The sequence below is a fragment of the Penicillium paradoxum genome (assembly GCF_028828445.1).
Source record: "Penicillium paradoxum strain IBT 22861 chromosome Unknown utg000003l_segment0_segment0, whole genome shotgun sequence".
Lineage (NCBI taxonomy): Eukaryota > Fungi > Ascomycota > Eurotiomycetes > Eurotiales > Aspergillaceae > Penicillium > Penicillium paradoxum.
In genome coordinates this window covers 804,174-831,919 of record NW_026643181.1, presented here as the reverse complement: position 1 = coordinate 831,919, position 27,746 = coordinate 804,174, and the positions used below count along the sequence as shown (strand labels likewise).

The 27,746-nt window shown below is 50.3% G+C and overlaps 11 protein-coding genes across 11 annotated transcripts; 5 read left to right on the top strand and 6 right to left on the bottom strand.

The window, feature by feature from the left end:
• Window positions 1-173: 173 nt before the first annotated feature.
• On the top strand, window positions 174-1,458 carry mvd1 (diphosphomevalonate decarboxylase MVD1; the record flags this gene model as incomplete). The annotated part of the gene is made up of 2 exons (XM_057173264.1): window positions 174-244; window positions 312-1,458. The coding sequence occupies 2 exons, from the start codon at window positions 174-176 to the stop codon at window positions 1,456-1,458; spliced, it is 1,218 nt and encodes a 405-aa protein (XP_057033415.1).
• Window positions 1,459-2,728: 1,270 nt separating this feature from the next.
• N7457_002217 (Elongator subunit IKI3) lies at window positions 2,729-7,171 on the bottom strand (the record flags this gene model as incomplete). Its single annotated transcript, XM_057173263.1, has 9 exons — window positions 2,729-3,771; window positions 3,833-4,112; window positions 4,166-4,299; window positions 4,359-4,627; window positions 4,678-5,020; window positions 5,074-5,227; window positions 5,277-5,836; window positions 5,888-5,980; window positions 6,034-7,171. 9 exons carry the CDS (start codon window positions 7,169-7,171, stop codon window positions 2,729-2,731), a joined length of 4,014 nt encoding a protein of 1,337 aa, XP_057033414.1.
• A 449-nt stretch (window positions 7,172-7,620) lies between these two features.
• Window positions 7,621-8,100, bottom strand: N7457_002216 (cytochrome c oxidase VIIc family protein; the record flags this gene model as incomplete). The annotated part of the gene is made up of 4 exons (XM_057173262.1): window positions 7,621-7,646; window positions 7,711-7,743; window positions 7,802-7,976; window positions 8,038-8,100. 4 exons carry the CDS (start codon window positions 8,098-8,100, stop codon window positions 7,621-7,623), a joined length of 297 nt encoding a protein of 98 aa, XP_057033413.1.
• A 199-nt stretch (window positions 8,101-8,299) lies between these two features.
• On the top strand, window positions 8,300-11,661 carry N7457_002215 (ATP-dependent RNA helicase MTR4; the record flags this gene model as incomplete). Its single annotated transcript, XM_057173261.1, has 3 exons — window positions 8,300-10,798; window positions 10,856-11,421; window positions 11,481-11,661. 3 exons carry the CDS (start codon window positions 8,300-8,302, stop codon window positions 11,659-11,661), a joined length of 3,246 nt encoding a protein of 1,081 aa, XP_057033412.1.
• Window positions 11,662-12,660: 999 nt separating this feature from the next.
• On the top strand, window positions 12,661-13,705 carry N7457_002214 (cut8/STS1 family protein; the record flags this gene model as incomplete). The annotated part of the gene is made up of 2 exons (XM_057173260.1): window positions 12,661-12,736; window positions 12,846-13,705. 2 exons carry the CDS (start codon window positions 12,661-12,663, stop codon window positions 13,703-13,705), a joined length of 936 nt encoding a protein of 311 aa, XP_057033411.1.
• Window positions 13,706-14,834: 1,129 nt separating this feature from the next.
• Window positions 14,835-16,230, bottom strand: N7457_002213 (DUF3984 domain-containing protein; the record flags this gene model as incomplete). Its single annotated transcript, XM_057173259.1, has 2 exons — window positions 14,835-16,154; window positions 16,225-16,230. The coding sequence occupies 2 exons, from the start codon at window positions 16,228-16,230 to the stop codon at window positions 14,835-14,837; spliced, it is 1,326 nt and encodes a 441-aa protein (XP_057033410.1).
• A 456-nt stretch (window positions 16,231-16,686) lies between these two features.
• N7457_002212 (uncharacterized protein) lies at window positions 16,687-18,032 on the bottom strand (the record flags this gene model as incomplete). Its single annotated transcript, XM_057173258.1, has 2 exons — window positions 16,687-16,997; window positions 17,060-18,032. The coding sequence occupies 2 exons, from the start codon at window positions 18,030-18,032 to the stop codon at window positions 16,687-16,689; spliced, it is 1,284 nt and encodes a 427-aa protein (XP_057033409.1).
• Window positions 18,033-18,828: 796 nt separating this feature from the next.
• Window positions 18,829-19,971, bottom strand: argB (ornithine carbamoyltransferase; the record flags this gene model as incomplete). The annotated part of the gene is made up of 1 exon (XM_057173257.1): window positions 18,829-19,971. The coding sequence occupies one exon, from the start codon at window positions 19,969-19,971 to the stop codon at window positions 18,829-18,831; it is 1,143 nt and encodes a 380-aa protein (XP_057033408.1).
• A 317-nt stretch (window positions 19,972-20,288) lies between these two features.
• N7457_002210 (uncharacterized protein) lies at window positions 20,289-23,567 on the top strand (the record flags this gene model as incomplete). The annotated part of the gene is made up of 5 exons (XM_057173256.1): window positions 20,289-21,540; window positions 21,604-22,548; window positions 22,625-22,942; window positions 22,998-23,170; window positions 23,226-23,567. Coding segments are annotated over 5 exons (3,030 nt in total), but the record flags the coding sequence as incomplete, so codon positions are not given.
• A 548-nt stretch (window positions 23,568-24,115) lies between these two features.
• On the bottom strand, window positions 24,116-25,140 carry N7457_002209 (acetolactate synthase regulatory subunit; the record flags this gene model as incomplete). The annotated part of the gene is made up of 2 exons (XM_057173255.1): window positions 24,116-24,293; window positions 24,353-25,140. The coding sequence occupies 2 exons, from the start codon at window positions 25,138-25,140 to the stop codon at window positions 24,116-24,118; spliced, it is 966 nt and encodes a 321-aa protein (XP_057033406.1).
• Window positions 25,141-25,580: 440 nt separating this feature from the next.
• Window positions 25,581-27,682, top strand: N7457_002208 (KH domain-containing protein; the record flags this gene model as incomplete). Its single annotated transcript, XM_057173254.1, has 9 exons — window positions 25,581-25,794; window positions 25,860-25,939; window positions 25,995-26,156; window positions 26,345-26,366; window positions 26,435-26,487; window positions 26,544-26,711; window positions 26,767-26,975; window positions 27,083-27,602; window positions 27,659-27,682. The coding sequence occupies 9 exons, from the start codon at window positions 25,581-25,583 to the stop codon at window positions 27,680-27,682; spliced, it is 1,452 nt and encodes a 483-aa protein (XP_057033405.1).
• Window positions 27,683-27,746: the final 64 nt, after the last annotated feature.

Genomic DNA, 27,746 nt, shown 5'->3' with positions numbered 1-27,746 from the left:
TAATTGAGGGTCAATGACTGGAGGATCTCCACGCATCAGGAACTAGACATAATTTTGCCCTCACCGCCTGGACAAAACAAGATCGCCCAACAAGGAAATATCCCCTTTTGTTTCTTATAGTTCTCTAGAAATTTGTTGGGAATCCTTTTATTTTCTGTTTATCCAAAGCAAAAATGGCGTCTGCATCTAGCCAATCTGTTTACCGGGCCACCACCACTGCTCCGGTGAACATTGCTGTCATCAAGTATGCTGGCCTTGGATTACCCCTCATCCCCTTTATACAGAGCCCGTTTCTGACTGCATTCTTCTAGATACTGGGGCAAGCGCGATACCACTCTTAACCTTCCGACCAATTCATCCCTCTCGGTCACTCTCTCTCAACGTTCTCTCCGTACATTGACCACCGCCTCCTGCTCTGCCGACTACCCAACTGCGGACACCCTGAACCTGAACGGCAAGCCGCAGGATATCCAGTCTTCCAAGCGAACACTCGCTTGTATCTCCAATCTTCGTGCCCTCCGCAAGGCCCTTGAGGATGGCGATGCTTCCCTTCCCAAACTCTCCGCCCTCCCTCTCCGTATCGTCTCCGAGAACAACTTCCCCACCGCCGCGGGTCTGGCCAGCTCCGCCGCTGGCTTTGCAGCCCTAGTCCGTGCCGTTGCTGACCTTTACCAACTGCCTCAGTCTCCTAAGGAGCTGAGCCGCATTGCGCGTCAGGGATCTGGATCCGCCTGCCGCTCCCTGATGGGTGGATATGTCGCATGGCGCACGGGCGAGCTTGCCGATGGTAGCGACAGTCTGGCTGAGGAGGTTGCTCCTGCATCTCACTGGCCTGAGATGCGGGCTCTCGTTCTGGTTGTCAGCGCCGAGAAGAAGGACGTGCCTAGCACTGAGGGTATGCAGACCACTGTGGCCACCTCGGCTCTCTTCGCCGAGCGAGCTCAGAACGTTGTTCCCGAGCGTATGGCCGCTATCGAGACCGCCATTCAGAACCGCAACTTCCACGACTTCGCGGAGATCACCATGCGCGACTCGAACACTTTCCACGCCACTTGCCTCGACTCATGGCCCCCTATCTTCTACATGAACGACGTCTCGCGTGCTGCCGTCCGCCTTGTGCACGATATCAACCGTGTTGTTGGCCGGACTGTTTGCGCTTACACTTTCGATGCTGGCCCAAATGCTGTCATCTACTACGAGGATAAGGATTCTGAGCTTGTGGCGGGCACTGTCAAGGCCATTCTTGGTCCTAACACCGAGGGCTGGGAGGGTGCATTCTACGAGAGACTGGCCAACGTCACTGCTCCTGGTGTTGCCTTGGATCAGGTTGATTCCCGTGCCGTCGAAGTTCTGAAGGACGGTGTGAGCCGTGTCATCTTGACCGGTGTCGGAGAGGGACCCATCAAGGTTGAGGACCACCTTGTCAGCGAGACTGGTGAGATCCTCTGCACCCTATAAAAGGTTTAAATGAGCTTCTAGCATACCCCCTCTTGACCAACCCATCCGAGTTGGACGACCTGAAAGATACCCCACCGTTCTTCTTTGCATGGGACCAATTCAACTTGGCTGTGCAAGCTTGATGCAGATATCTACTTCGCTGTATCCTATTGGTTCCCTCGCGGATTACCTAGAACATAATAATACAATGGAAGCGTGATTTCGGTTTACACTTAGGCGGCAAACACGGTCACCTTCATCAATAATATAATATCCTTTACATGACACGATACAGATACTAGCGTCCAACTTGAAACCTTTACCTATCAATGAACCATTCGCTTTCGAGTGCACTTTCACCTCCATATCCCGCTAGACGATCTTTCAACATGAGTGGCAGTCATCACAGCGTCTAAAGCCGTACCCGAGTGTGCGACAGCTTTCAATAAATTGAGACTGTTCACTGTCGGCATAAACACAGCAACCCGCAAATCCACACCCATTGTCATTAAACGCCCCGCCCATACTACGGCAGGCAGATTGAGAATGCTCGGCGAGACCATCGCAAGCACATTTGATAGCCCTGGACGTTACCTGGGCCACCGCGAGAGTGCCCAGGCCTAGGAAGGTAGCGAGATATCTCGAAATAGAGAGGCGCATCGTCTGGGCCAACACATGAGCATACTGACACCAGCCATCAACGACTTCGGTGAATACTTACGATTCTTGGGAAAGAAATGGCCTCGCTTCGGGTTATTTTGGCTATTATCTCCTGGCCACGGCTATTGCATCGAGATGTGATTCCGGCTTTCTTTATATTTTCATTCGGCTTTCTTGTATATATTCCAATTGATTTGGGTAATTGGCCATTCGGGGGAGTACTGCAGATATGTCTCATCTTTGTGAGATTCAGTGAACGAATCATATTTCTTGCATCACTTTGCTTCGACAGATGCAGTATGTTGTATATAATTTGGTTGCTTCAGGATACTCCCCGCGCTTCGAGATCGACTCCCTTGTCCTTCTTATGCAAGTGATCATGGGTTATCCGTGCAACATGGCTTTGCAAGTTATTTTTGGCCAGGCTGTGGCAGGGAATCAGCAGACCTGCGCCCGATGACGGTGACTCAAGTCTACATACAGGTATGTATAGAAGGAGATCGGATGTTCGATGTCACTTTGCCGACACATAACTCTAGTTGGAAGTACTAGAACAGAAGCAACTTTTGGTTTTCATTTCATCATCCTGCATACATGATATTTGGAATGTTCACTATCTTGATCAACTGTTTCAAACCAACAAGGAAGACTTCTTCATCTCCTTCACGATAGGGATCTCCTTAACGCGAGCAGTACCACCACCTTCAACGATGGCTATACTTTCCCTTAAAACGCCGGCACCCCGACCTCCAGAGTTAGGCAGGATGGTAGGCTCAACAGCATTCTCTTCACCATCCTCGTCCTCGTTCGCTTTCTCTGGACTGGCAGGAATCTCAAAGATCTCGTCGCGGGAATCCGCGCACATAGTCAAGACTTCTTGCAAAGCCTTCTCGATGGCAGCTGCACGCTCACGCATGCCACGACGCAGGAGGGCGTCGACAAGGGTCTCAGTCTCCGCCACACTCGAGTTAACTCGTTCAATAAGTCGTCGGATACTGTTGACGAGATATTCCTCTTCGTAAACGGTGCCCTTCTTACCACGAGCACGCTTGCGTTCCTCGCGTCGGCGAGTCTTCGAAGTATGACGTGACATTCCTGTCTTGCCGGTCTTGCCGGTGTTACCCGTGTAACGAGTAAACATGGAGCGACCAGCAAGCGTCGATGCATCTGTAGGAGCCAGCGAGACGTTGTCGGGGATATCGACACCCGCATCACCAGCGGTGGGATCACCACCGTAGAAAGCAAGCGGGTCAGCAGTGCGAAGCTGACGAAGTTCGCGGACTCGTGGGACCTGGGCATTGAGCTGAGATCTGCAGTCGGCGAGCAGATCGGTCATATTGCCCATTGCTTCAGCGAGACCAGAGTCAACAATTTCGGCAACCTGATCCTTCTTTCCATGGAGTGTAAGGAGGCGGGCTGCATCGGCGAACTTCGATCCTCGGCAGAGAAGACGAGCGCCTGTGATGACATCGTGCAAGTGGTCGACGTAGATCGTTGCTGCCGAGACGTAGTCTTTGTTTTCGTCAATCAGGGTTGTGATCAGACCATCGATGTGGACGGCCATATCTTCCTCGGAAAGAGATGCCATCATAGCACAGTACAACGACTCGCGCCACTTGTGTGCCAAATTGTAGCACTTGTAAGCATTCTCATAAAGCTCGAGAGACTCATAGGCTAGGTTTGATGGTTAGCCAGCTGTCGTTATGTCTTGCTGTGATATCTTTGAACCACTTACCAATTGCTGCATCTTTATATTTCGATTGATCCTGGAGATAGTCGGCATATAGCTCGGTGATTTCACGCTGTTGCTCAGGCTGGTACTTGTAAAGCTCAAGTGCTTCCTTGTACAAAATATGTCTACCGACATACGCGCGGATCTCATCGTGAGCGTTGAGGGCATATAAATGCTTGAGCGCTTTTTCGAAGCGAGAAAGGTGATTGTCGATCTCGAATTGACGGCGAATCTCTGAGAGCTGTTGGAGTTTACGAAGGAATGGTAGATACTCGCGAGGATCCTAGATATTGTGAGCAGGAGGAAAGTCAAAACTTTTATACTCGGGGGTCTCACCATCTGAGCTTGCTGAGCAACCAACAATGTAAGCTCAAGATCATATATACCCAATGCGTGAGAGTAGAGCCGGTGGGCATCAGTTAAGAAACACATGTGAGAGATGGCATCTTCAGCCTGTTCGGGATTTTGTTCTGGAATATGGTTAGCTTATGTCCCAATATTACAACGGGGAAGAGAGCTAATTCCATACTTCTGAGTCCTGCAGCAAGTCCGAGGCCTGCTTCCATATCGGGTGGTGACTTGCAAACGTGCGCCGTGATCAGATTTTGCAAGTTTGTATCGACACGGTTCTGAAGGGTGGCCAGGAAGGCATCGCAAATCTTGTTGATTTTGCTCTCCTTTTTGCCCAGTTGAGGCATCGAAGGGGTTGCTGAAGCTTCCGGCTGGGCGATAGCTGCCGATACGTCCTTCGATATTTTCAGGGTGTCTTTATACAGTGTCTGTGACACATCATCCTCCCTATAAAATCGTTAGCAAAAGAACTTTAGAGCATCTTGGTATCTACGTACGACAAGCGAGAAATGAAGTCATCGATGTATTCAATCTTCTTGACTTGATCGACGAACAGCGCGATGTTTTCCATGAATTGTTCGGGGGCATAATCATGGAGAATGTTCAGATCGACCATCTGACTGCGGCATGCCAGGAATGCAGATCGGTATTTCTTCTGGTCGATAAAGGTGCGGATTCCAGCCAATACTAGAGCGCGAGGGTAGATGGTCTCAATATTTCCTCTGGGAGCCTGGAGGACAACTGCAAAGACCGACGGTATGACCGAAACCAACCGGGAACCACGTTCAATGCTTCTGCACCGTTCATCGGTTTCTGGTGTATCCTCGGGAACTTCCATCTCTGAGGCAATCACGTTAGCATATTGAAATATAATGATCGCAAATTAATCTTACCATCCACGTGGTTCAAATGAACAAACTTCAAAAGATGTTGCGATGTTGTGAACAAGAGATGAGAAGGGGTCACGAGGAATGAGGTACAGTTCCTCGCAAGGACTCGCTTGTTAGCATAAAGCGTACCGGTTCTCGTCAATGCAATCAAGACACGCTAGAAGAGTCAGCAAAGATTTCCACATATCATGCAAATGCAATCTTACCTCATCCTCGGAGATGGAGACAACACGAGCCCAATGGCTGTCCACATTAGGACTCTCCGTCCACGGAACAGTATCGAGACTTCCTGATGGTGACACTTCGATGCTAGAGTAGCTGACAGGACGAGCTGGTTGACGGGCGTGTGAAAGCCACAGGGCTTGGTGACCGATTCCGGCGAACATCGATGCCAGCTGCTCTGAGTCTGCAGCCTGGTATACAGTTTCAGTGGCTCGGGTGTCCAGGATCGTCCGTTCAATGTGACTTGAATTCGGTCCGCTATCCTTGAGCACATATACCTCATTTTCATTCAAAAAGGCAATCTGCCGGGGCCGATTGGCTGGGGAGTCTGATAAGGGATAGCTCGACTCAAGAATGGGAAGAGGAACTGGTCGACTCTTGAGAGACCAGAGGTAAATGGAGAACCTGTTGTTCATCAACACAGCAATGCGGGTTCCCGATTTGCTAAATGCGACATCAATAGCGTTTGACTCTAGAGCCAACTCGTTGTGTGCCATTGGGGGCGGCACGCCAGCAAGTCGCAGCGGAGTCAATTTGAGAGTTTCTGCGCTTTCGTTTAGCAATGCTCCCAATCAGTTTCTATCTAGTTACTTACCTCCGTCGATAACAGCAACAGCACCAACGTCGTCCGGAATGGAGGTAGAACCATGGTTGACATCAAAAACATAATCAGCGTCAAGTATCGAGCCTATGACGATTAGCTTTTATTCTTGAATTCTTATTAATGGAAAGGTATCGTACCTGAAGACCCAGTAACCAGACGCAGTGCCTTCTCTTGGTGCCATTCAAGAGAGTACGGAAGCGAAGAATTGGGATCAACTGTGATCGGGAGCTCTTGCTTCAGATACCAGTGATAATTGCCGGTTGTCCAGAACTGCACGCGGTCCTGGAACTTAACAGCAAGTACAGTAGAATCCACATTCCAAGCAAGATGGATGCGAGAGCCCCATGATTTCATCTCATCCTCGGATAGACGAAGAGAGAACTCGCCGTGGCGAAGTCCGTTTCTTTCGAAGAATACGACATCAATGCGATTGTCGCGTCGTTGGATTCCGGCAATCAGACTGCCAGACGGCCGCCAACTCAAAGCACCTTCCAATCCATCCACGGCTTCGCTCACACTGTCCAAGGTGCCTTCTCTCGAGTAGACCCTGATCACACGGCGAGTTTCTGCCTCGATAGTGTTCACGGCAACATACGCCCCGTCTCCTCGCCAGCTGATAGTAGTGCTGCCATCATCGTAACTGCTCAAGATTCCTTGGTCGATCTTCTCTGGGACAGTCGGATCTCGGAGAGCTTTGGCCCTCTTTCCTTGGAACTGTGTCTCCTTCTTACCCCATCCGACTGACACATGTTGTGATGATTGCAGGTCACTGTGGGCAAAAGTGATATCGGCCACATTCTCGAAATCTCTGGTCATATACAAGAATGTCTGGGCTCGAGTGGTGAGGGCTAGCAGTTCCTCGTCCGGTGACCATGCCGCGGCTGTGATTCCCACATCAACCGAGCCGACGATTTCAATTTTGTCTTCTCCAGGAAGGGGTTCTTCACGGACAACGACAATATCGCCCCCTTCCAGCACCAGACAAGTTGTCAGGTTATCCGCAAAGTAATGCAGAGAGAGAACACGGTCACATGGCAGGTCCGGTAAAGGACACGGAGCGTCCCAGGAAGCAATGCATTCGAATGCATCGGGAGAGAGGGGATCTGTTGAAGTGATCTCGGGGCGCTTCCGTCTAACCTCAATGACTGCGTTGTTCTCGGCGGGACCAAAGGTGCACACCACCGAGTCTGAAGCAGTATCCCATGCCGTAGCAGTGAGAGGCAACTCGCCCTCAATTTGTGTCTCGGCGAGACGGACGTTTCTCAAGTTGCGCATCTTTCAGGAACGGGTAACTTTTTTTCTATGCTTCTTTTTTTTACCCCGCCATGAAGCGATGAAGAATGTAAATGTACTGAAATTCAAAGAAAAGAAGAGAAAGGTGGACTCCAAAGACCAACTCTTCTTCCCTCTTAGAAATAGCTAATCCGTTCCTTGGAAGTGGTTGTGTTCGTGAGAACTGATATCTGAATCGCTCCGACCCAGAGATTTTTTGATTTTCCACAGCGGCTCAGCCAATGACTTCATCCACATTTCAACGTCCGTTTAAGCTACGCATTCCAACATCTACACATTTACAATAGGGTCGGTAACAGACGGAACCAATTGGCAATAATAATCTCTAGCTTTGTACATGATATCCGCCTCGGCTTCAAACCCGATCCAAGTTTTCGACCTCCTAGTCGCCCAGACTGTTATCGCAAGAAAAATACAGCATAAAGGGCAATTTATTTGGTCTTGTAGGTTTGCCAGACTAAAGAGAAAGGTCATTAGAGTACGTTCAAGTTGTAGAATCGTAGAAAGGACGTATAACTCACCAGCAATGGCGAAAGGAGCACCGAATCCGGTAACTATATGATGCCCGAGTTAGTCATAGGGAAGCGCATATGTCCGTTTGAGTTCACTAACCCATGAAAGCCCAGTAGCGCCAGAAGAAGTGCTTGGTCAGGGGGTTGAAGGGGATGTTGGTGCGAGGACCCTCAGCGTAGTGGTAGGGGCTGGCAAGCTGGGTGCGAGTGGTGGAGAAGCCACGACGGGCAGCGAAAGAGGTGGCCATTCTAGCCCGGATAGCGGAGGAGTACATCTGAGAGAGGAAAACGATGTTAGCAAAGCCAAAGATCCCAATTGCAACAGTAGATACGAACCTTGAGAGACAGAGAGGAGAGAGTGGACGATCGGAAAGGGACGGACGAAGCCAAACCGAACATCGCGAGGTGCGGAATGGGATGATCTTGAGCCACGTGACCAGCAGGCCACTCAATTTGGTTAGCTCCAGTTTGCCCGGAATCCCCCCACCGCTTGCCCCATTTAGAACTTTTAAATTTCTCAACCAAAAAAAGTCCAGACCGGTTATTGTCGCCGCTCATTCTCCTCCTGTGGTTGTTTCCCTAATTCCAACCGCTGGAGATGGATGAGCTCTTTGACGTTTTTGAGGACCAACCTCAGGCGGCGAAGCCGTCAGAGGCCTCCAAACGCCCCAAGAAGGATAAGAGCAAGAAACGACAGATGAATGGCGATGTGAAGAAACCTGAAGATGTCCAGATCGAACAAGATGAGGATGTTACGATGTCAGATGCACCTGCTGTGGTCGCTGAACTAGCAGACTCCGAACCTATTGCGACTTCCTCCGAACAAACCAACCAACCCGGCCCAAAGCGACCTCGATTGGATCAGGAACCTGAGCCTGTAGTTGCCGATTCTTTTGAAACCGAGCAGGAACGCGAAATCTCAGGCTCCGGGGGACTGGCAGGAACTCCCGATGCTTCTGCACTTGTGGTGTCTCACCAGGTGCGCCATCAGGTCGCAATTCCGCCGAACTACCCTTACGTGCCGATCTCTCAACACAAGCCGCCGGCCGAACCAGCGAAGACATGGCCGTTCACACTCGATCCTTTCCAGCAGGTCGCAGTTTCATCAATCCAGCGCGAGGAGAGTGTGCTGGTATCAGCTCATACTAGTGCCGGTAAAACCGTGGTGGCAGAATATGCGATTGCGCAAAGTTTGAAACAAAACCAGAGAGTTATCTATACAAGTCCTATCAAGGCGCTGAGCAACCAGAAATACCGTGAATTTGCTGCTGAATTCGGCGATGTCGGTCTGATGACCGGTGATGTGACTATCAACCCCACCGCTACCTGTCTTGTTATGACCACAGAGATTTTGCGCTCTATGTTGTACCGTGGCTCTGAGATCATGCGTGAAGTCCAGTGGGTAGTTTTTGATGAGATTCATTACATGCGCGACTTGAGCCGTGGTGTTGTTTGGGAAGAAACCATCATCCTATTGCCTGATAAGGTCCGCTATGTTTTCCTATCCGCCACTATCCCGAATGCCATGCAATTCGCCGAATGGATTGTCAAGATGCATAATCAACCCTGTCACGTTGTCTACACCAATTATCGTCCGACTCCGCTTCAGAACTACTTCTTCCCCGCTGGTGGCGAGGGAATCCACCTTGTTGTGGATGAAAAAGGCACCTTCCGCGAGGAGAACTTCCAGAAAGCAATGAGTGCTATTGCTGATAAGAAGGGCGATGATCCAGCTGACGCTTTGGCCAAACGTAAGGGCAGGGGCAAGGACAAGCAACTGAACAAGGGTGGCAACAAGGGCCCATCAGATATCTACAAGATCGTGAGAATGATTATGCTGAAGAACTACAACCCCGTTATTGTCTTCAGTTTCAGCAAGCGAGAGTGTGAGGCAGGTGCTTTGCAGATGAGCAAATTGGCCTTTAACGATGATTCTGAGAAGAATATGGTCACCAAGGTTTTCGAGAGCGCCATTGAAATGTTGTCTCCAGAGGATCGCCTATTGCCCCAGATTACAAACATTCTTCCTCTGCTGCAACAAGGTATCGGTGTCCACCACTCAGGATTGCTGCCAATTCTCAAGGAAACCATTGAGATTCTGTTCCAAGAAGGTCTTATTAAAGTCTTGTTCGCAACTGAGACTTTCTCTATCGGTCTCAACATGCCTGCGAAGACTGTTGTCTTCACTAGTGTTCGCAAGTTTGATGGAACCAGCCAGCGCTGGGTTAGTCCATCTGAATTCATCCAAATGTCTGGTCGTGCCGGTCGTCGAGGTCTTGATGACCGAGGTATTGTTATCATGATGGTTGGAGAGGAAATGGACCCTGCGGTCGCAAAGGAGATTGTGCGTGGTGAACAAGATTCACTCAACTCAGCCTTCCACCTTGGTTACAATATGATTCTCAATCTGATGCGTGTGGAGGGTATCTCGCCCGAATACATGCTCGAACGATGCTTCAAGCAATTCCAGAACACCGGAAGTGTTGCAGGCTTGGAAAAGGAGCTAGTGAGTCTTGAGGAGCAGCGCCTCAATATGGTCATCTCAGACGAAGGGACCGTCCGCGAATACTACGAGCTACGGAAGCAACTTGACACATTTGCCGACGATGTTCAGCATGTCATTACCCACCCGAATTATTCTTTGCAATTCATTCACCCTGGCCGGCTGATCCATGTGAGGTACAAGAATGCAGATTATGGCTGGGGTGTGGTGGTCAACCAGAAGAAACGCAAGCAAGGAAATAACGACACCGAAAAATTCCCCGCTCACCAATCCTATATTGTTGATGTATTGCTGAACGTATCGCAAGGGTCAGCGATCGGCACCAAGACTTTCGAAGATCTTCCGCCCGGCGTTCACCCTGCAAAGGAAGACGAGCCCAGTCGCAGTGAGGTTGTGCCCATGGTTCTGAGTTGTATGAAAGAAATTTCGCATCTCCGGATCATGGTTCCGAAGGATCTCACCTCGCCTGACTCCCGGAATGGAGTCATGAAGACTCTCGCTGAGGTGAAGAGGCGCTTCCCTGACGGTCTTCCTCTACTCGACCCGATTGAGAACATGGGTATCACAGACGACAGCTTCAAGAAGCTGCTTCGGGTAAGAAAAGCATTCCATCTGACCGATATATAATTTACTTTACTAACCATCACATAGAAAATCGAAGTTCTGGAGTCTCGCCTTCTAAGCAATCCTCTACACAACTCCCCCCGATTGACTGAGTTGTACGAGCAATATGCCCAGAAGGTAGAGTTGGCTGCAAGGATCAAGGCGATAAAGAAACAAATCACCGAAGCCATGTCGGTCCTGCATATGGATGAGCTGAAGTGTCGCAAGCGTGTGCTTCGCCGTTTCGGATTTATCAACGAAGCCGAAGTTGTCCAATTGAAGGCTCGGGTTGCTTGTGAGATCAGCACAGGTGACGAGCTGATGCTGAGCGAGTTATTGTTCAATGGTTTCTTCAATAATTTGACACCCGAGCAAACCGCATCTGTTATGAGTTGTTTCGTGTTTGAGGAGAAGGTCAAGGAAGCCCCTGCGTTAGCCAAGGATGAGTTGGCGAAGCCACTCCGGGAAATCCAATCACAGGCCCGCATCATTGCCAAGGTGTCCCAGGAGTCTAAAATGGCCATCAATGAGGAGGAATATGTGCAGAGCTTCCACTGGGAGTTGATGGAGGTGGTTTACGATTGGACTCAGGGCAAGTCTTTCGCCGAGATCTGGTAAGCCTCTACCCCATTCGCCTCCGATTACATCACTATCAGTATACTAACTATCCCAGTAAAATGACCGATGTCTATGAGGGTAGTTTGATCCGTGTCTTCCGCCGGTTGGAAGAAGCTTTGCGACAGATGGCGCAAGCTGCCAAGGTGATGGGCAGCGAAGACCTGGAGAGCAAGTTCGAGGAGGCCCTAGGCAAGGTCCGCCGCGACATTGTTGCTGCCCAGTCCTTGTATTTGTAGATACGATATCCCTCTTATGTTCGTTCGCTATGCCAAAAGAATACTTATGATTACAATTTCACCGTTTTGGCTCTCTCTCTCTCTCTTGTTGTAGTAGGATGTACCTGATCACAGGTCTTTCAAGGGACCATCACAATCGAACAAAGGAAAAAAGAAGGCAATCAAAGATCCATCGTCTTGGAGTTTTCCATGTGAATTGGAGAACCTCAAAAACAAGGTACCAACCATAACTATACCTAGGTATAGGTAGTATCTAGGTAATTCCCAGGCCAACCCCTACTACATGCACACAAGGTATAAGCTCTTAAACAATCTTGGGCTCGTACTATCGGGTGTCAAAACAGACAAGCTCGATACATCCCAAGATGACCATGATGTACGCCCTTATTAGGATCTACATGTACATGTAGATTACCATAGCTGTCCTATATCTGCCCAGGTGTAGTTAGTAAATTATGTATGGATGAACTCCCTAAATAATTAGATTAAGGGGTCCCCTACTGACGTCTTTAATATATCCATGGATACCTAAGGTACTTTCTCTGGTGTATCCTGTGTGTTGTTACAACTCTCCAGGGCTGGCATTTGGGGATCGTCTAGGTTGTCTCCCCGATTAGAGTGCGTTGGAGATGATGCGGGTATCGTATAGCCGTGCCCGAAAGCAGTGGAGAGAGTCTTTAATCTGACGTATTCGACAACCAGAAGATTTTTTGGGAGGCCATGTACTGAGATATAAAAAAGCGAACATTTATTTCTATGACAATCAGAACTCACATCAAACCCTTTTTGGTAAGGCAGAACCCTTCAAAGCTGCGCAAAGGGATTGCGTTGCCACCTGCAACGCCTACTTTTTCTCCACCGCTACCTTTACCCTTTCTCTCTCCCCACTTCAAACCTTCATCCATTCTCTCTCCTTGCTACTTTGCTGTTCGCTTTCGTCCTTGGGATTTTCGAGTCCTCCTGAATATCACTCTTTCCCTCTGCCATCCGGCTGTCATCATGAACAGCCTGGTGGCCACACCTCCTGTTCCTCCTCACTTCTACGAGAACCCCCGATTCTCTCCCTCCCGTATGAGTAAGACATCCCTTCTCAAATGACGGAATACTTCATGGTTTTTTCCCATGGTTTTTTCCTGCTTGACGACAGTCTGTCCGATGTACTTGGATACTTACAAATTTGCCAGTGTCTACACCCTCCTCGTCGTATTCCAACCGTAAACGGAAAGCGGACGACGACAATGATCATGATGGACGCATGTCGGCTTCGCCCACAAACTCTCCAGCTTTTACTCCTCGCCAGCTCCCTCATAATTACCGCAATATCAAACGTTCCCGACCGAATGTTTCAGGCCGACCTCTGTCCCTCCCTCGTCTGTTAGAGACCCTGGACACCGATGCCTTGCGGACCGTGGTACGGACCATGTGCGAGCGTCACCCTCAACTTGCCGACGAGATTGTGCACACATCCCCTCGCCCGAACGTCTCTTCGACTCTCCAGGTTCTTCGAAACTACCAAGCTACCCTCCAGTCATCCTTCCCGTTGGGTGGCAACACCGAGTCGGACTATGCCTACAACCGAGTCCGGCAGCCGCTCACCAACCTCCTTGACGCCTTGAGTGACTTCACCCCCAATTTCCTTCCCCCGAACGAAACCCAGGCATCCACATCTATGAGTTATCTGGATGGGGCAACCGACATCATCCACGCCTTGCCACGCTGGAGTACGCCACAGAACAACATCGAAAGAGACTCAGCCTACGACGAAATCTGCAAGGCATGGATCCTGGTGATCCGGGAAGCGGCAAAACGAGGCGGTGGCATCCAGCTGCAATACGGAGGATGGGACCAAAAACTGGCGAAGCACAATCAAACCTCAGGGGGAAAGCTACAAGGAGCTGTCAACGAACTTGGCCTGAGCTTGGGATGGATGAACGGACCCGACCCACCCACTCACGGAGCTAATGGCGACATGGGTTCCATCCGTGACCAGCTCTTCTCCGGAACTTACGGGCTGGGAACACCAGTTAAGGTCGGACCCTGGTGACGAATTAACCCACTCCGATCTCCTTACGAACGACCAACACTAAATTTACACCCCTCCTGCGTATCGGCCTCACTTCTCCCTGCCGACTCGCACTCGAGCTTGACCGACGGTCTATACCCCTTCGACCGCGCAATTTTCGACGTATGTCACGATCACGATACCTGCTGCATGACCCTAGAATCGACATGGTCTCAGATGGCGTTATAGTACTCAAGGCGAATGACCTAACAGCTTTTTCTTTCCTTTTTCTTGTTTCTTTTTATTTCGGCTGGAACTTGGAAGATGAAAATGAATCTTGGTATAACTGGTCTGTTTTCAAAATTTTCAATGAATTCATTCAGGTTCGGTCTCGTTTCCTTTTCCTTCCCTTGCTTTTTCCCATCTGTCGTATTTCAACTCTGTACGCATGAAACCCTTCTTTTTCTACCTTTCCTTTTTTTCTGTGAATCTTGATCTCTTTTTATCTCTGTACCTCATTCAAACTTTGATCCCTCGTTCCATATCTACTGGCACCCTGGAGTCGCATACATCCCTCTCTTTCATCACCATCTCTTTGTCTCCTCTTTGTCTTTTTCCTCCTCTTCTCATTCGCCATTGTTGGTTGTCTTTGCTTGATTCGTCTCTGAGGCTTGACATTTCTTTATGGTCATTGTCACTCTGTCGCTTGGCTATTGCGGTGACGGATGTCGCAACGACTTATGTTTGTCCTGGGACTTCTGACCAAATACCTGTCCCATTCAGCTCTGGAAAATTTGGCGGCAGATCTGAACCCGTTCTATAAATTAGAAGAGGATGTCTCACCATCCTCCCGGTCTGCATCATACTTCTGATCTTGTTTATCCCGTATAACAGGTCTCAGATATGTTGTTAGTTGATAGGATCTTTTTGTGCAATGTAGCATGTTTCATTGGAATCCAATCAATTTTTCACTAAACCTTTTGGTCGTCATATAGAATTTACCAAACCTAGGGGTGACCCATATATCATTTTCGGACTGCTGCTTAGCTGCACATCTGTGGATTAAAGCCAGCCTTGTAGACATTCTGAACAAAGCTAATTAACAAATCGAATCAACAATTCATTGGCAAACAAATCTACAAAAGAAAAATCGCTCAACGCAATTCATAATTCATACCAATGCCCGCTTCACCACGCGGAACAACCACCCAGCATCTTCCCAACCACCTCGAGCCCCAGGTTTCTCAATAGGATCAGAAACACCATTAGACTCCCCATCACTACGGGAAGAATCCCCGTCAGACACATCCCCATCCTCATCCCCAAGTGAAAGCGTATCACCAGCCCGCCCAGACGCCAAAACAGGTTCCTCAAACGTAACAGTGGTGGTAGTAGACGCCGTTCCAATCCGCGAAGCAGCCACCGCAGCCTGAGCCGCAGGCCACTCATCTACCCCGAACAAAGTCCACTCCACCAGCCGATCAATCCAAGTCCCCAGCCCGAATCCGCGCTCGCGTGTTAACTCCTGCAGATCCGCTTCGTCGAAGTCATCCAGCGTCTCGTCGGAATCATACAAGTACTCAGAGGAGAACTCCTCGTCTGAACCCTCCCAGAACAGATCCTCTTGCGAGAACCGGCGCTGCTGCAGCGCCGCCATCTCTGCGCGGATGTGCTCGTCAACGAAGTCGGGGAGTGTGAGTGACTGTGCGTCGGGACTAGCCGTGCCCGTGGCAGTTCCCGTGCTGGGACCGGGGCTTATGGATACTTTCTCTGCCGTGGAGGAGGCATATGACATCGGGAGAGCGGTCATGGTTAGACCGGCTCGACTGCCGCGTCTGCTACCGCGGCGGGAGAGGGCGATGCCTGGTGTTGAGGCACCGGAGCGGGACTTGCGCGATGAGCCGCTTTTGGTGCGGTGGTGGTGGCGATTGCTGGGCTCGTCGAAGGGTATATCGGGGATGAGGCTGGTTGAGGTCTCTCGCTTGGAGAGCCAGCTTTGGCCCTTTTCTTCGCGGGTTGAGGAGGCTAGGGCGATGCCTGCGCGGAGCATCCATTCTGCGTCCGATTTGGATCTCGGCGCGTTGATGTCATGGAGAGGTCGGCGTCCATGCGTGTAGGAGATGCTGGTATGTTTCTTATGTGTGCCTGGGACATGGTGGAGGGGATGGCTTAGATCCCGGCTATATAGGTTGGTGTCGCTTAAGGGTACCGCCCGACTTGAGCTTTTGCTGCGCGCGTGGCGGCTTCGTGAGTTGCTGCGGGAGTGTGATAGGATTGGTGGCGTGCTGGGGACTGAGACGCTAGATAGATAGGATGATGTTGGGGGTGTACGGGTGCCGCTGGCTGAAGGCTCATTGTCGCGGTGGTTGAAATAGTCTATCTCGTCTGTGTCGTCGTCAATGGGGAATCGTGGAGTTAATGGTGCTAGGGAGACGTGGTTGAGCGATGGGTATGAGCGATGGGAACGGAAGCCACCCGAGGAGTTGGTGATCTATACGAGATATGTTAGACTGGAATTCGTATGTTTATGCGAATCAAGGGCCTGTATTGTCCCATATTACCTCCATTATGGATCTTTCAGCCGAAAGCCTAGAGAAATCAGAGAGGAAGATGCTGAGACGGGGGAAATGCGGAGTTGCTGCACGTGCGGTTGGCATGTGAAACAGACCGAGCGGCCCCGGCAATTGGGGTGAAGGTATTAGATCCGAGGATAATTTAATCTATCGCGGGATTGAGATTGATATTAATCGCATCGATCTTGAGTCTAAATATGCGATGGGGGTGAGGGCCGATGACCTATACATGACCGATCTATAGAACTTGCCTTTGAACGGAACCCGAGGCAGCGCAGCTATTCAATCCAGTCATACGATTGACATGTGGCACGACAGATTCTCTTCTTGTGTAATTGAGTCATAAAACGGAAATGACATTTAGAAAAAAATATATATATTTTTTTTTCATACAAAACCGCCACCAACATCTGACATACAAGCTAGTATGCCATTATATATCATGACCATTCACAAGCGCGAATCTTCAAAATTCATATATCCCTGGCCCTTAGCCCGTAAATCTTCTAGAACATTATATTCCATAATCCACTTCATTCGCTCCATCAGTGCATCCGGATTGAAGTTGTTAGACATCTGGTCAGGCGAATCCGAGCTGGCCAGCTTACCAGCTTCATAGCTGGTTTGCGTCACCCGATCTGTCCGGGGCTTACGGAGATCCTGGTAGAACTTGAATGCAGCTTCCAAGTCATCCGTTTTCCAATGCCGGAGAATTGTTGCAAGAGCAATGCCAGATTCAATGGCCATGCATGTTCCCTGACCTATAGCATACTGTCAGCATATGCTTTATAATATAACTAAGCACACGCAGGCCTCAATATACCTTGATGAGGGAGAGTCGAATGTGCCGAGTCACCAAGTAGAATGATACCCGCATCATTCCGTCCGTCTTTCATCTCATACCATTTGTCGATCGGATCACGCACGTATAGCGCCTGCTTGAGCATCTTTCCATCCTGGGAGCTCTTGCGCAGACCAGCAATGATATGCTGTACTTCCGGACACCAGTCTCGGACGTGTTCCTGCAGACTATCGATATCCGAGCGCGACATCCAGCTCTCGGAATCCCAAGCCTCAAGCGGTTCAGACATGAACCCGATGATGGCCGCACGATCAGTCCCCGTCTCCTGGTTACCAATAGGCAAGATCAGGACATGGCGCTTTGGTCCACGGAAATTGACGGTCTTGCGCAATAACTGCGCCGTCTCAATAGGCAAATCTTCGTACTCGACGAAGCCGCGGTACACCACCTGCCCGGAGTAATTGGGATCATCTCCCAAGCCCATATCTCGGCGGACATTGGACTTGATACCGTCACAGCCGATCACGATGTCTGCTTCGGCGGTGCTGCCATCCTGGAAATGAAGTGTATAGGGTGCCGGATCGGGCGCAGTGTTGCGACTGATGGATACCAAATGCTTGCCTAAGTTTAGACTCGACTCTGGCACGCGCTCTTTCAAAGAGTCGAGTAGGTGGGCGCGGTGCAGCAGACGCGCATGGGGCTGCGAGAATTCCCCAATATGGCCCACGTAATCTCCGCTTTTATAGTTGTGATATTCCATATAGCTGGGCAGCTTGCGTGAGGATTTGCGCATCATACTCTCCTGTAAGCCGAAAGCGTCCAGAACGCGATTTGCATTGGAGGTGATATTCACGCCGGCACCAACTTCGCCGAAATGTGCTGCTTGTTCGTACAATTGCACATTCTTCAGACCAGTATACAGTGCGGCATTGAGGAAGGACATGCCTCCTAGGCCACCGCCGATAATAGCGATTCGTTTGTCTTCGAAGCCCATTGCGAATGTGTTGCGTGTGGGAATGTGTTGATGATGAAAGGTAGATAAGTTGAGTGGTATAGAAGATAAGATATAGGAAGGGTATGAATATTCCCCCTAAGGCTATTAGTACAGTCGAATTTCCCCTCAGCAATTACCGTTCCGAGCAACCGTGTTGGAGATAGTTGTTCGGAGCGTGGAGTAAGTGTGGGGTAAGAGGTCAATCCGAGATTCTGCTGGAATTCCCGACTTCTAGAGAATTAATAGGAAACCTATGCTTTGAGCCCCGAGAATGAGCGCCTAGAACATGGAACGATAGGGGCATTTAATTGTTCTGTATTATTTCAAATCCCTTTTAAAGCGTTGAATCGAAACACCTCGGACTTGCGTATAGGTAGCTGCGTTCTCGAAAGCTATTTGAGTGATACTACCCGATGAAGGGCTGTCAACTACGAGATAGGTTGTAGGTATAATGGATACACTGTAGTTCAGATAATCCGCATCGAACCCAAATCAGACCCTCTTAGGGCTGGGGAAGGTCATGACTCGGAAGCCCCCCACCGTGGTTGATCCGACAAGGTCACGTGTCACCGGAAGCAAAAGCTTAACTTCGACCCGACGGAAGCCGGGAGCCAGGCCCTGTTCATCTGCGGCCCGCTTTGGAATTGGATTGGAATCACCACGATAGTCATTGGCCGCATACAGTGGGGAATTTCATTTGGAAGGGGTTCAAGGCCGAATTTGGGCCGAAATCAGTAATTATACTCCAGTATATACATAATATTCTATACCGAGACTCCGTGAATAAGCGCTTTTTTTACTCCACAATTTTTCCCTTGTTCACAACGAAGCCCTCCAAAGCGGCAATGGCGGCCCACAAACGATTTTCGGCTTCAGGGAAAACCAGGGAGCGCGCGCTGTAGAAGACCTCATCGTCGACTTCCTCGGGGTGGCGGGGCAGGCAGTGCATGAACTTCCAGCCCTCCTTGGCGCCACCACGCTTAGCCAAATCAGCAGTGATCTGGAAGCCCTCGAAGTCCTTCATGCGCTTCTTGGCCTCCTCTTCTTGGCCCATAGAAACCCAGGTATCAGTAACAAGAATGTCAGCGTCCTTGACGGCTTCCTCGGGAACATTGGTCTGGGTCAACTTTCCGGGCTTAGCAACACCCTCACCAGCACGCTTGATGATCTCAAGCATGGAGGCAGGAATCTCGTAGCCCTTGGGGGTGGCAACGGCCATGTCCACACCCATCTTAGCAGCGCCGATAGCCATATCGAACAGGACATTGTTCGCATCGCCAATCCAAGCGATCTTGAGACCCTCCACACCCAGGCTGGAGAGCTTGTGCGCCTGAACTGGGAAGGTCTCGTAGATAGTCAAGAAGTCGGCGATGATCTGGAGCGGGTGGAACGAGTCGCAGAGAGCGTTGATCACGGGCACGGTAGAGTGCTGTGCCAGACCGGCGACGTCCTCGTGCTTTGCGACACGCGCAACAATACACGAGACCATCGATGAGATCACAACGGAAGTATCGTAAAGGGACTCGTTGACGCCGAGTTGGATGTCATCCTTGCCGAGGAACATGGGGTGACCGCCCATCTGGACGGTGGCGGCTTCCGTTGATACGCGGGTGCGAGTGCTACGCTTGTTGAACATCATGGCCACGGTCTTGCCGGAGAGGGATCCCAACAGGCGTTCGGGAATGGCGCCGGATTTGATGGCACGCTTGTGCGAGGCAGCATTGCGAACTAGAGTAGCGAATTCCGTGGGGGTCAGGTCTGCAATGGAGAGGAGGTGACGAGGGGCGAAAGGTGAAGTAGGTGGTGTGGTAGGTGTCTGGTGAGCAAATCGTCGGATTCCATTAGCCTGGAGTGTTCGACGCAAAGAAGAGGTGGAGCCGGCTAATTGCTTTACACTTTGGGCACCATAGCGGGCGGCAGCTGTGAGACCACTAGCCATGATGGGCTGGAGGGTATGTTTGAAAATTGAGGTGATTTGGGAAGGGGAAGAGGAACAGGGAAGTAACGGTGGGAAAAAGTAGTCTCAAATAAATCGAGAGGATGTGCGACGATCTTCGTGCCTTGGTGCCGAATAATTTAGGTGTCAAGGTGTCAAGGTGTCAATTCGATCCATGGATCTCTCCACACTTCCGTTATCAGGCTTATCGTCATCGAGCGCCTCTTCCAAGCTTGCCTACTACCTCTCTCTTTCTTACTCCCTATCATCTAGGATTATGTCCATTTGACCTTATCATTATACCGCAACTGCCTCAAGAATTCAATCCATTTTTCTGTATCCGAACGTTTTGGGCCACGATGGCTGACGAGGCAAATCGGCCTCTACTCGATGGGCGGGTCAGCCCCGAGAGACCATCCAACGACCCGCCTAGGCCATCATATCAATTATCAACAGATTCTTCGCAAGTTTCGCACCACTCTGGAGATACATTGACGGTCTATTCCACCGAGCAAAGAGCATCACAATCTCATTCTGGTGTCGATGAATCCGGGGTCTCAATGGCTGACGCAGCGAACCCGGCGCTATTGAATGTGCAGTCTGGCTCTGAAACACCACCTGCCGACCAATCGGGACCGTCATGTCAGCTATCAACAGAGTCACCACATCTTTCGCAGGCCAGTAAAGATGATATGACGGTTTATAGTACCGAACAAAGATTATCACAGTCTTCGTCAGGCGGAATTGGGGGCAGCCATAGAATTCCGAGCCCAAGTGCTGATGGAGCGGGTCAGCCTCTTCTGAATGGAAATTCCAATGGTCCTGAATGGTCGCCGGAAAGGATATCAACCGATCAGGCTAGGGCATCATATGAACTGTCATCGGAATCAACACCTCTGTTACACCGTCGTGACGGTGATTTGATCTATGGGACTGAGCCGAGGTCACCACGATCTTCTTCAATAGCCTCACGAGTCTCGCCCGACGATGACGACACCCCGAAACGAAGTCGTGTGCGTTGGCCGACGGTCATCTCCCTCTCTATTCTAACACTCAGTATTTTGACAATACTGGTGCTTGCGTTTGCTGCTCCAGCGGCGGTGAAAGAATATGCACAACAAGCTGCTGTATTCAAGCCAACAACAGTCTCAATTGATTCTGCGACGTCTGATGGTGTTCGGGCCCGGATTCAAGGGGACTTTGTGATGGACTCGGGCCGCGTGAACAACAAACCGGTTCGGAACATTGGTCGATTGGCTACATGGATCGCCAGGGAAATTGAGACTGGCCCATCGGATGTTGAAGTCTACCTCCCGGAGTATGGGAATGTGCTTGTTGCAAATGCAATATTGCCCTCCATCAAGGTCGATGTCCGCAACGGCCGTCATACACATGTTGACTTTCTCGCTGATATAGAGGCTGGAGACGTTCGAGGAATTCATGCTGTAGCCATTGATTGGATTGAGGGAAGGCTGGGCCGCCTTAATGTCAAGGGCAAGGCAACGATGCATTTAAAGTCTGGGTTGATCGCTTTGGGAACTCAAGTGCTGACAGACAATGTCATCTTTGAAGGTATAGTGTTCATTGGAGGGGTAGTTCTCGGGTGCTGGAACATAGAAGCTAATTTCCTTCTAGAGCATGATTTCCCAGCCCTACCGAGTATCGACATTCTCAAGCTGAACGTGCATGATGCAAAGAATGGTGCCATGGCAGTAAATGTTCTGCTCTCGTCCTTGACTGGTTCTCCTATTGCTTTCTCCATTCCTGTCCTCGACTTTGATATCCTAGTGCCCAATTGTTCGCCTGGAGACCCTTACATTCTGGTTGCCGATGCAAAGACGAGTGCGATAGATGTGCAACCCGGCCAGGCAACCTCAATTGGCGTCGAGGGTCTCATCCAGCAATTACCTGATGAATTAACCTCTAGCTGTCCGGGGCAGAAAGGTTCTCCTCTGGATCTTTTGGTTTCTAGTTATATCCAAGGTCACGAAACAACCATCTACATTCGTGGATCTGATGCCCCGTCACCCGATACTCCAGCATGGATCGTAGACCTGTTGCGCAGCGTGACTGTGCCGCTGCCATTCACAGGGCATGCATTGGATAATCTTGTCAAGAACTTTACTATGTCTGACACCCATTTCTCCCTTCCAGATCCCTTTGCGGCGCCAGATTCTCCGGACTCGCAGCCTACAGTGTCTGCCTTGGTGAAGGTTCTCATTGCTTTGCCGGAGGAGATGAACTTCCAAGTTGATGTCCCACAAGTTCGTGCACTTGCGGATGTCTACTACAAGGAAGAGAAGTTTGGCGTGTTGAACATCAGCAAATGGCAAGATGCCAACTCCACAATGGTGAACGATCACGATGGCTCTTCGGCACTCCTTGTCGAGTTTGCAATGAAGGATGCACCATTAAAAGTCACAGATGATAGCCTTTTAGCAGAGGTCATTCAAGCAATGCTGTTCGGCAGTGAAACCGTCGTGCTGCGGGTTGCTGCCACCGTAGATACCAAAGTCTCAACTGGCTTAGGCCGCTTTGCCGTGCGAGGAATCCCTGCGGAAGGGAAGGTACCTGTGAAGAGTATGTTCTCATGAGTTAGAATCTTTTAAGTACAAATCAAGAACAATGAACATTTTGGCCATTGACCATATCCTAGCTTCTATCGGCAACTCGCTCAATCAACTGAATCCGCGCGTGGTCTCACTTCAATTAGGAAGTACGACTGAATCTTCAATGTTGGTGTCTACGCGGGTGAACTTCACCAACCCAACGAACTACTCCGCAACAATCCCCTTTGTCGACTTTCTTGTGCGCTACAATGACACCACTGTTGCCCACATCGCTGCCCAGAATATCTCTATTGCGCCTGGAAACAATAGTTACGTTCCGTTCGAGTGCTTTTGGAGTCCGCTGGACGCAGGTGGAATAGATGGCGTTGAGGCGGGACGGGCGTTGCTTTCATCCTACATATCAGGTCATTTTCCTCCTAATAGCATAGTCCTAATGACAAGCGCTGATACCCCAACCAGGATCCAATACAACGATCACGATCAAAAGTCACCGGGACACGATTCCATCTCTCCCAGGTCTGGGCGAAGCATTATCAGTTCTCAACATCACCGTTCCCGTCCCTCGCATCTCTATCCCGGGTACTCCAGGCAATGACGAAGACCAGAAACCGCATTTCATTCAAGATGCAACGGTATTCAAGACCAGAAAAAGATATACTGTGAACATCTACTAACACTAGAGTATAGTTTTTCCTATGGTCTTCAACCGCGGAATTTACTCTTTTCTCACCCCTGGCAGAAAATGATATCCTAATTACTTCAATTGACGCAACGGCTTTCTACGAAGAAAAAGAACCAATCGGCCGGATCAACAACCGAGATCCATTCAGAGTGCCTCCTGGTATATCCACGACGCCACGCTTGCCAGTCAATCTTAACATGGGCGGCGTTGGATACGATGCGTTGCTCAAGGCACTTGGTCAGTCGTTGAAGATGGATGCTTTCGCCAAGGTCAGAGTGCAGATTGGGAACTACATGGATGTCGTCTCTTATCATGGGAAGGGCATTGCAGCTAAAGTGAGGATTTAGAGATGTGGGCAATGTAGTTGTGAAGGTGCCATGCTCTTCATCATGAAGGTCTTAGTCTTTTGAGCTTAGTGCTGCTGGAATGAATCATTCCATATCGTGAGGGATATGTCAGTTCGAGAGGTCATTGTAAGCAAAGAAACCGGCCCGGGGAGTATGCATGATCTCCGCTCTAGGCGACGCCACGATCGTCTAGTAAATACATGACCGTACACCGCCATTTGAAGTATTGAATTACACGGGTTTGAAGCTTTTAGTGTCCGTTTCCATGGTTAATTTCTTAGTTTTAAGAGAGATTTGTTGCCGACTATATATCTTTGCTACTGTCGTGCTAATGACTAGGGCACTCCAAGTAATGGACAGGTGGAATTTGAAGGCGCAAAGAATATACATAGATTCGAGGGAAACAATATTCGTGTCATTTTACATACAATGGCTAAGCCATTTGTTTTCAAATTAGTTCAACTCCACAGAACAGCTAAAAGGAACAAGAGACCATTCTAATCCTATTCGGGTATGTATATTTTTGAGTTCGAGGGTCGATACATAGCTTAGCCGGGGGGCAGGGTGCTAGCATCGACAACGTCGGCGGCATCCTTCTCGATCTCCTCGCTGGGCTCACCCAGAGGAGAACGGGGAAGAGCCATCAGACCGGTGCGGGTAGACTCGAGAATACCGAAGGGACCGATCAGCTTGAGGAAAGAGTCGATACGGGAAGGCTTGGCAGAACTGTAAAAAGTCGAATCAGTCAATTGATCAAACTGGGAGTCAGAGCAGAAAATACTTACACTTCAACGATGCAGTTGTTGGTGCTGATATCCAAGATCTTACCACCGAACTGGTGTGTCAGGCGGGTAATGGCATCCAAGTGCTCGTGCTTGTGACGAAGGGCCTGGCTCTGGGGAAGGTGACGGGGATGATATTGCTGGACGGAGTGGTCTTGGTAAGACTTAGGATCCAGGGAGTCCGGCGAAGTAGTGATTTCGCGGTGGTGCTGAAGCAGCTCCTCGAAGAACTCAGGACCAAGGATAGAGACCTTAGCCAGAAGCAGCTCACGCTGCACCAGAGCGGACTCGGTGTAGTCCAACACAGCCCAGACAGGGACGAGATCGTCCAGCTGGCGGCGAGCCTGCTCGACGACGCCGTCTTGGCCCTGCAGCACAATGGTCATGCGCGAGAGATCCTCGACCTCGGTGTTGCAAACAACCAAACTGTCGATGTTGAAGCCACGGGCAGCCAGGATACCAGACACACGGGACAGCACACCGGGCTCGTTCTGCACGAGGCAGTTCAGGATGTGCCGCTTGGGTGGGTTTGTGGGAGCCACGGGAGTCTCATAGAGAATCGAAGAGACAGCTGTGGGAGCATCCCATTGAGGAGAAGCATCGGCGACCGGCAATGGCAGAGGAGATCGACGGTGCAATGCCTTGTAGGCAAGAGCTGAGGTTGAGCTCGATGATGCACGAATAGAGGTGAATCGAGGAAGCGCAGCAGTACGGGACCGGGCGGTAGCTGCTGCGGATGACAGCAGCGACGCTGACCCTGCTGACAGCGTCAATGGGCGCCTGAAAGCCATGAGGAGTTCAAGTGATGTGGATAGGTTGTGCGATGATTCACTCCAGATTCGCCCCGGGGATATTCTTTTTAGTCGGCCGACCTCGGCGACCGCCCGGTGAGTCAGCGCAGTCTAGTCCTAAATAGGTATAGTGCGGCTGCCAGTAATAAAATGTCACGTGAGATCCATCCACGTGACTTGCACTCTACAACGCGCAACCACAACAATCAGTGTACAATTTCTCCAGCATTTCGAAATGAAAATTGAAAGATATTTCTAATTCTTCCTTTCATTTTGCGCTTTCGAACCGTCCCAGAACCTGCCGGATTCGTCACTTGTGGCTTTGTTTGTTGGCCACTCGGTCTCCGCCTTCAAAACTCCTTCCCGCTATCGATCTGGACCTTTCGAGCTTCTTTTCCCCGACCAGTTCTCTCTCTTTTGATTTTACCCCACCTTTCACCATGGCGGACGATGAACACCGCGTTAAGCGGTCTCGCTTTGACCAGACTGAGCCTGAACCACGACGATCCCGATTTGACCGGCGCTCTCGATCTCCATCCAACCGCCAGTCGGAGTCGGCCCGCACTCGTAGTCCGCTGAGTCGCCCGTTGAGTCGCAGCCCTGGCGCAGATACTCCAGCAAAGCCATCTGCCTCGGATCCAGCCGCCGCCGCAGGTATGTGAAGCTGGTGTTCATACCACCATAGCCACGAGTATCAGACTAACTAATTATCTGTATAGCGGCCGCAGCAGCCAAAATCAATGCGCAACTCCAGGCCAAGAAGGGCATTCAGCATGTTGATGTCCCTCCGATCCGCTCTGTGATTACTCCCTTACCTCGATTCTTGCTACCCAACTTCTAACATATTTGATTAGGCCGACAATGCGACAGAGAAATCCCAGTCCCCCTCCAACGCCGATAACGCGACCAAGTTGAATACCGAAATCTATGTTGCAGATGGAGACTACATCAAAGACATTGAAATCAATGATCTGCGCAATCGCTATACCCTGACCAAGGGTTCTACTCAGAAGATGGTAAATATCTCCATTGTCACATACTGATCCCCTAGCCACGGCTCCTACGGAAGATTGAGGCACCTTGGCTTCTACTTAATGTTTTGCCCCATTTGCGCTGGATTGAATAAAGCTTACCCTTCGCTAAAACAAATAGCATCCCATTCACCCTCTTTTGCATCTGCTGACTTCCGCTGCGTGACTTATAGATTCAAGATGAAACTGGCGCCGGTACGCCTTCCTTTTACCTTTTCTATTTTAGGCAAAGAACTTCTCACTCACCTTTACTTTTTCTTAAGATGTGACGACCCGTGGCAATTATTATCCCGACAAGAACATGGCGACCGCTGCTGTAAGGAATATCCCTTGCAAAATTCGCCAGCGCAATTGCTGATTGTATTGATTCAGAGCCCTCCCCTTTATCTGCATGTGACCAGCACCAACAAGGAAGGTCTGGAAAAAGCAGTCGCTATGATTAATGATCTGATGCAGAAAGAACTCCCGAATCTGGTCGATGAGCGACGATTCCGCCGCCGCGAGCCTGAGCAACAGGTTGAGCGGGATGAGTATGGTCGTGTACGAGACTGTTCCTTTACCTCTACTTAACCTGAAATTTTGCTAATCTTTACAGCGTAAATGGCCGGACGAGCGCATCCCTATTGACCTTGAACCGATCCCTGGTTTCAATCTGCGCGCTCAGGTCGTTGGCCAGGGTGGTGCTTATGTGAAGCACATTCAGCAACAAACTCGCTGCCGTGTTCAGATCAAGGGCCGTGGCTCTGGCTTCATTGAATCGAGCACTGGTCGCGAGAGTGACGAAGCAATGTTCCTCCATGTGGCGTGAGTTGTCACCACTTATTGTTCTTTTTCTTATTCACTTTTCTTCTTATGTTTCTCCTTTTTACCTGCATTTCCCTCATCCATAAACCTCCACTAACAACCCTCAGTGGGCCTGATGCTGAAGACGTCCAACGGGCCAAGGAGCTTTGCGAGGACCTTCTCAACAATGTCAAGGAACAATACCAGCGATTCAAAGAGAACCCACCTCAACACAACTACGGTGGATACGGTAACCGCGGCGGTGACCGTGGTGATCGCTACCACGGAGGAGGTGGTGGTGGTGGTGGATATGGCGGCGGCTACAACAACCGCCAGCAGAATACTAATCCCTCTGCTAGCCCTGCAGGCCAGGCTGCCACTGCGTCCCCAACTGCTGCTGCCACTCCTTCTGCTGCTGCTGACTACAGCGCCCAGTACGCCCAGTACTACGGCAGCGACCCATATGCTGCCTACGGCGGATACCAGAACTACGTCGCATACTACCAGTACTACCAGCAAATGGCTGCCGCTCAGCAGCAGCCAGATGGCACTGCTCCGCCTCCTCCCCCAGCCAGCGAGGCCCCTCCTCCACCCCCTGGCTCAGGATCCCCGCCACCCCCTCCCCCAGGTGGTGGTGGCTACAGCGCTGTAAGTCATTCGTAGGTCAGTTATGGTAGCTCTGCTTACTGATATCTGATTTTCAGGTCCCTCCCCCTCCTGGTCTCTAAGCCAAAAGCAATCAGAGCGACGTAACGTTGTCCTCTCAGGTGTCTAGTTGGATCCATTTTAATT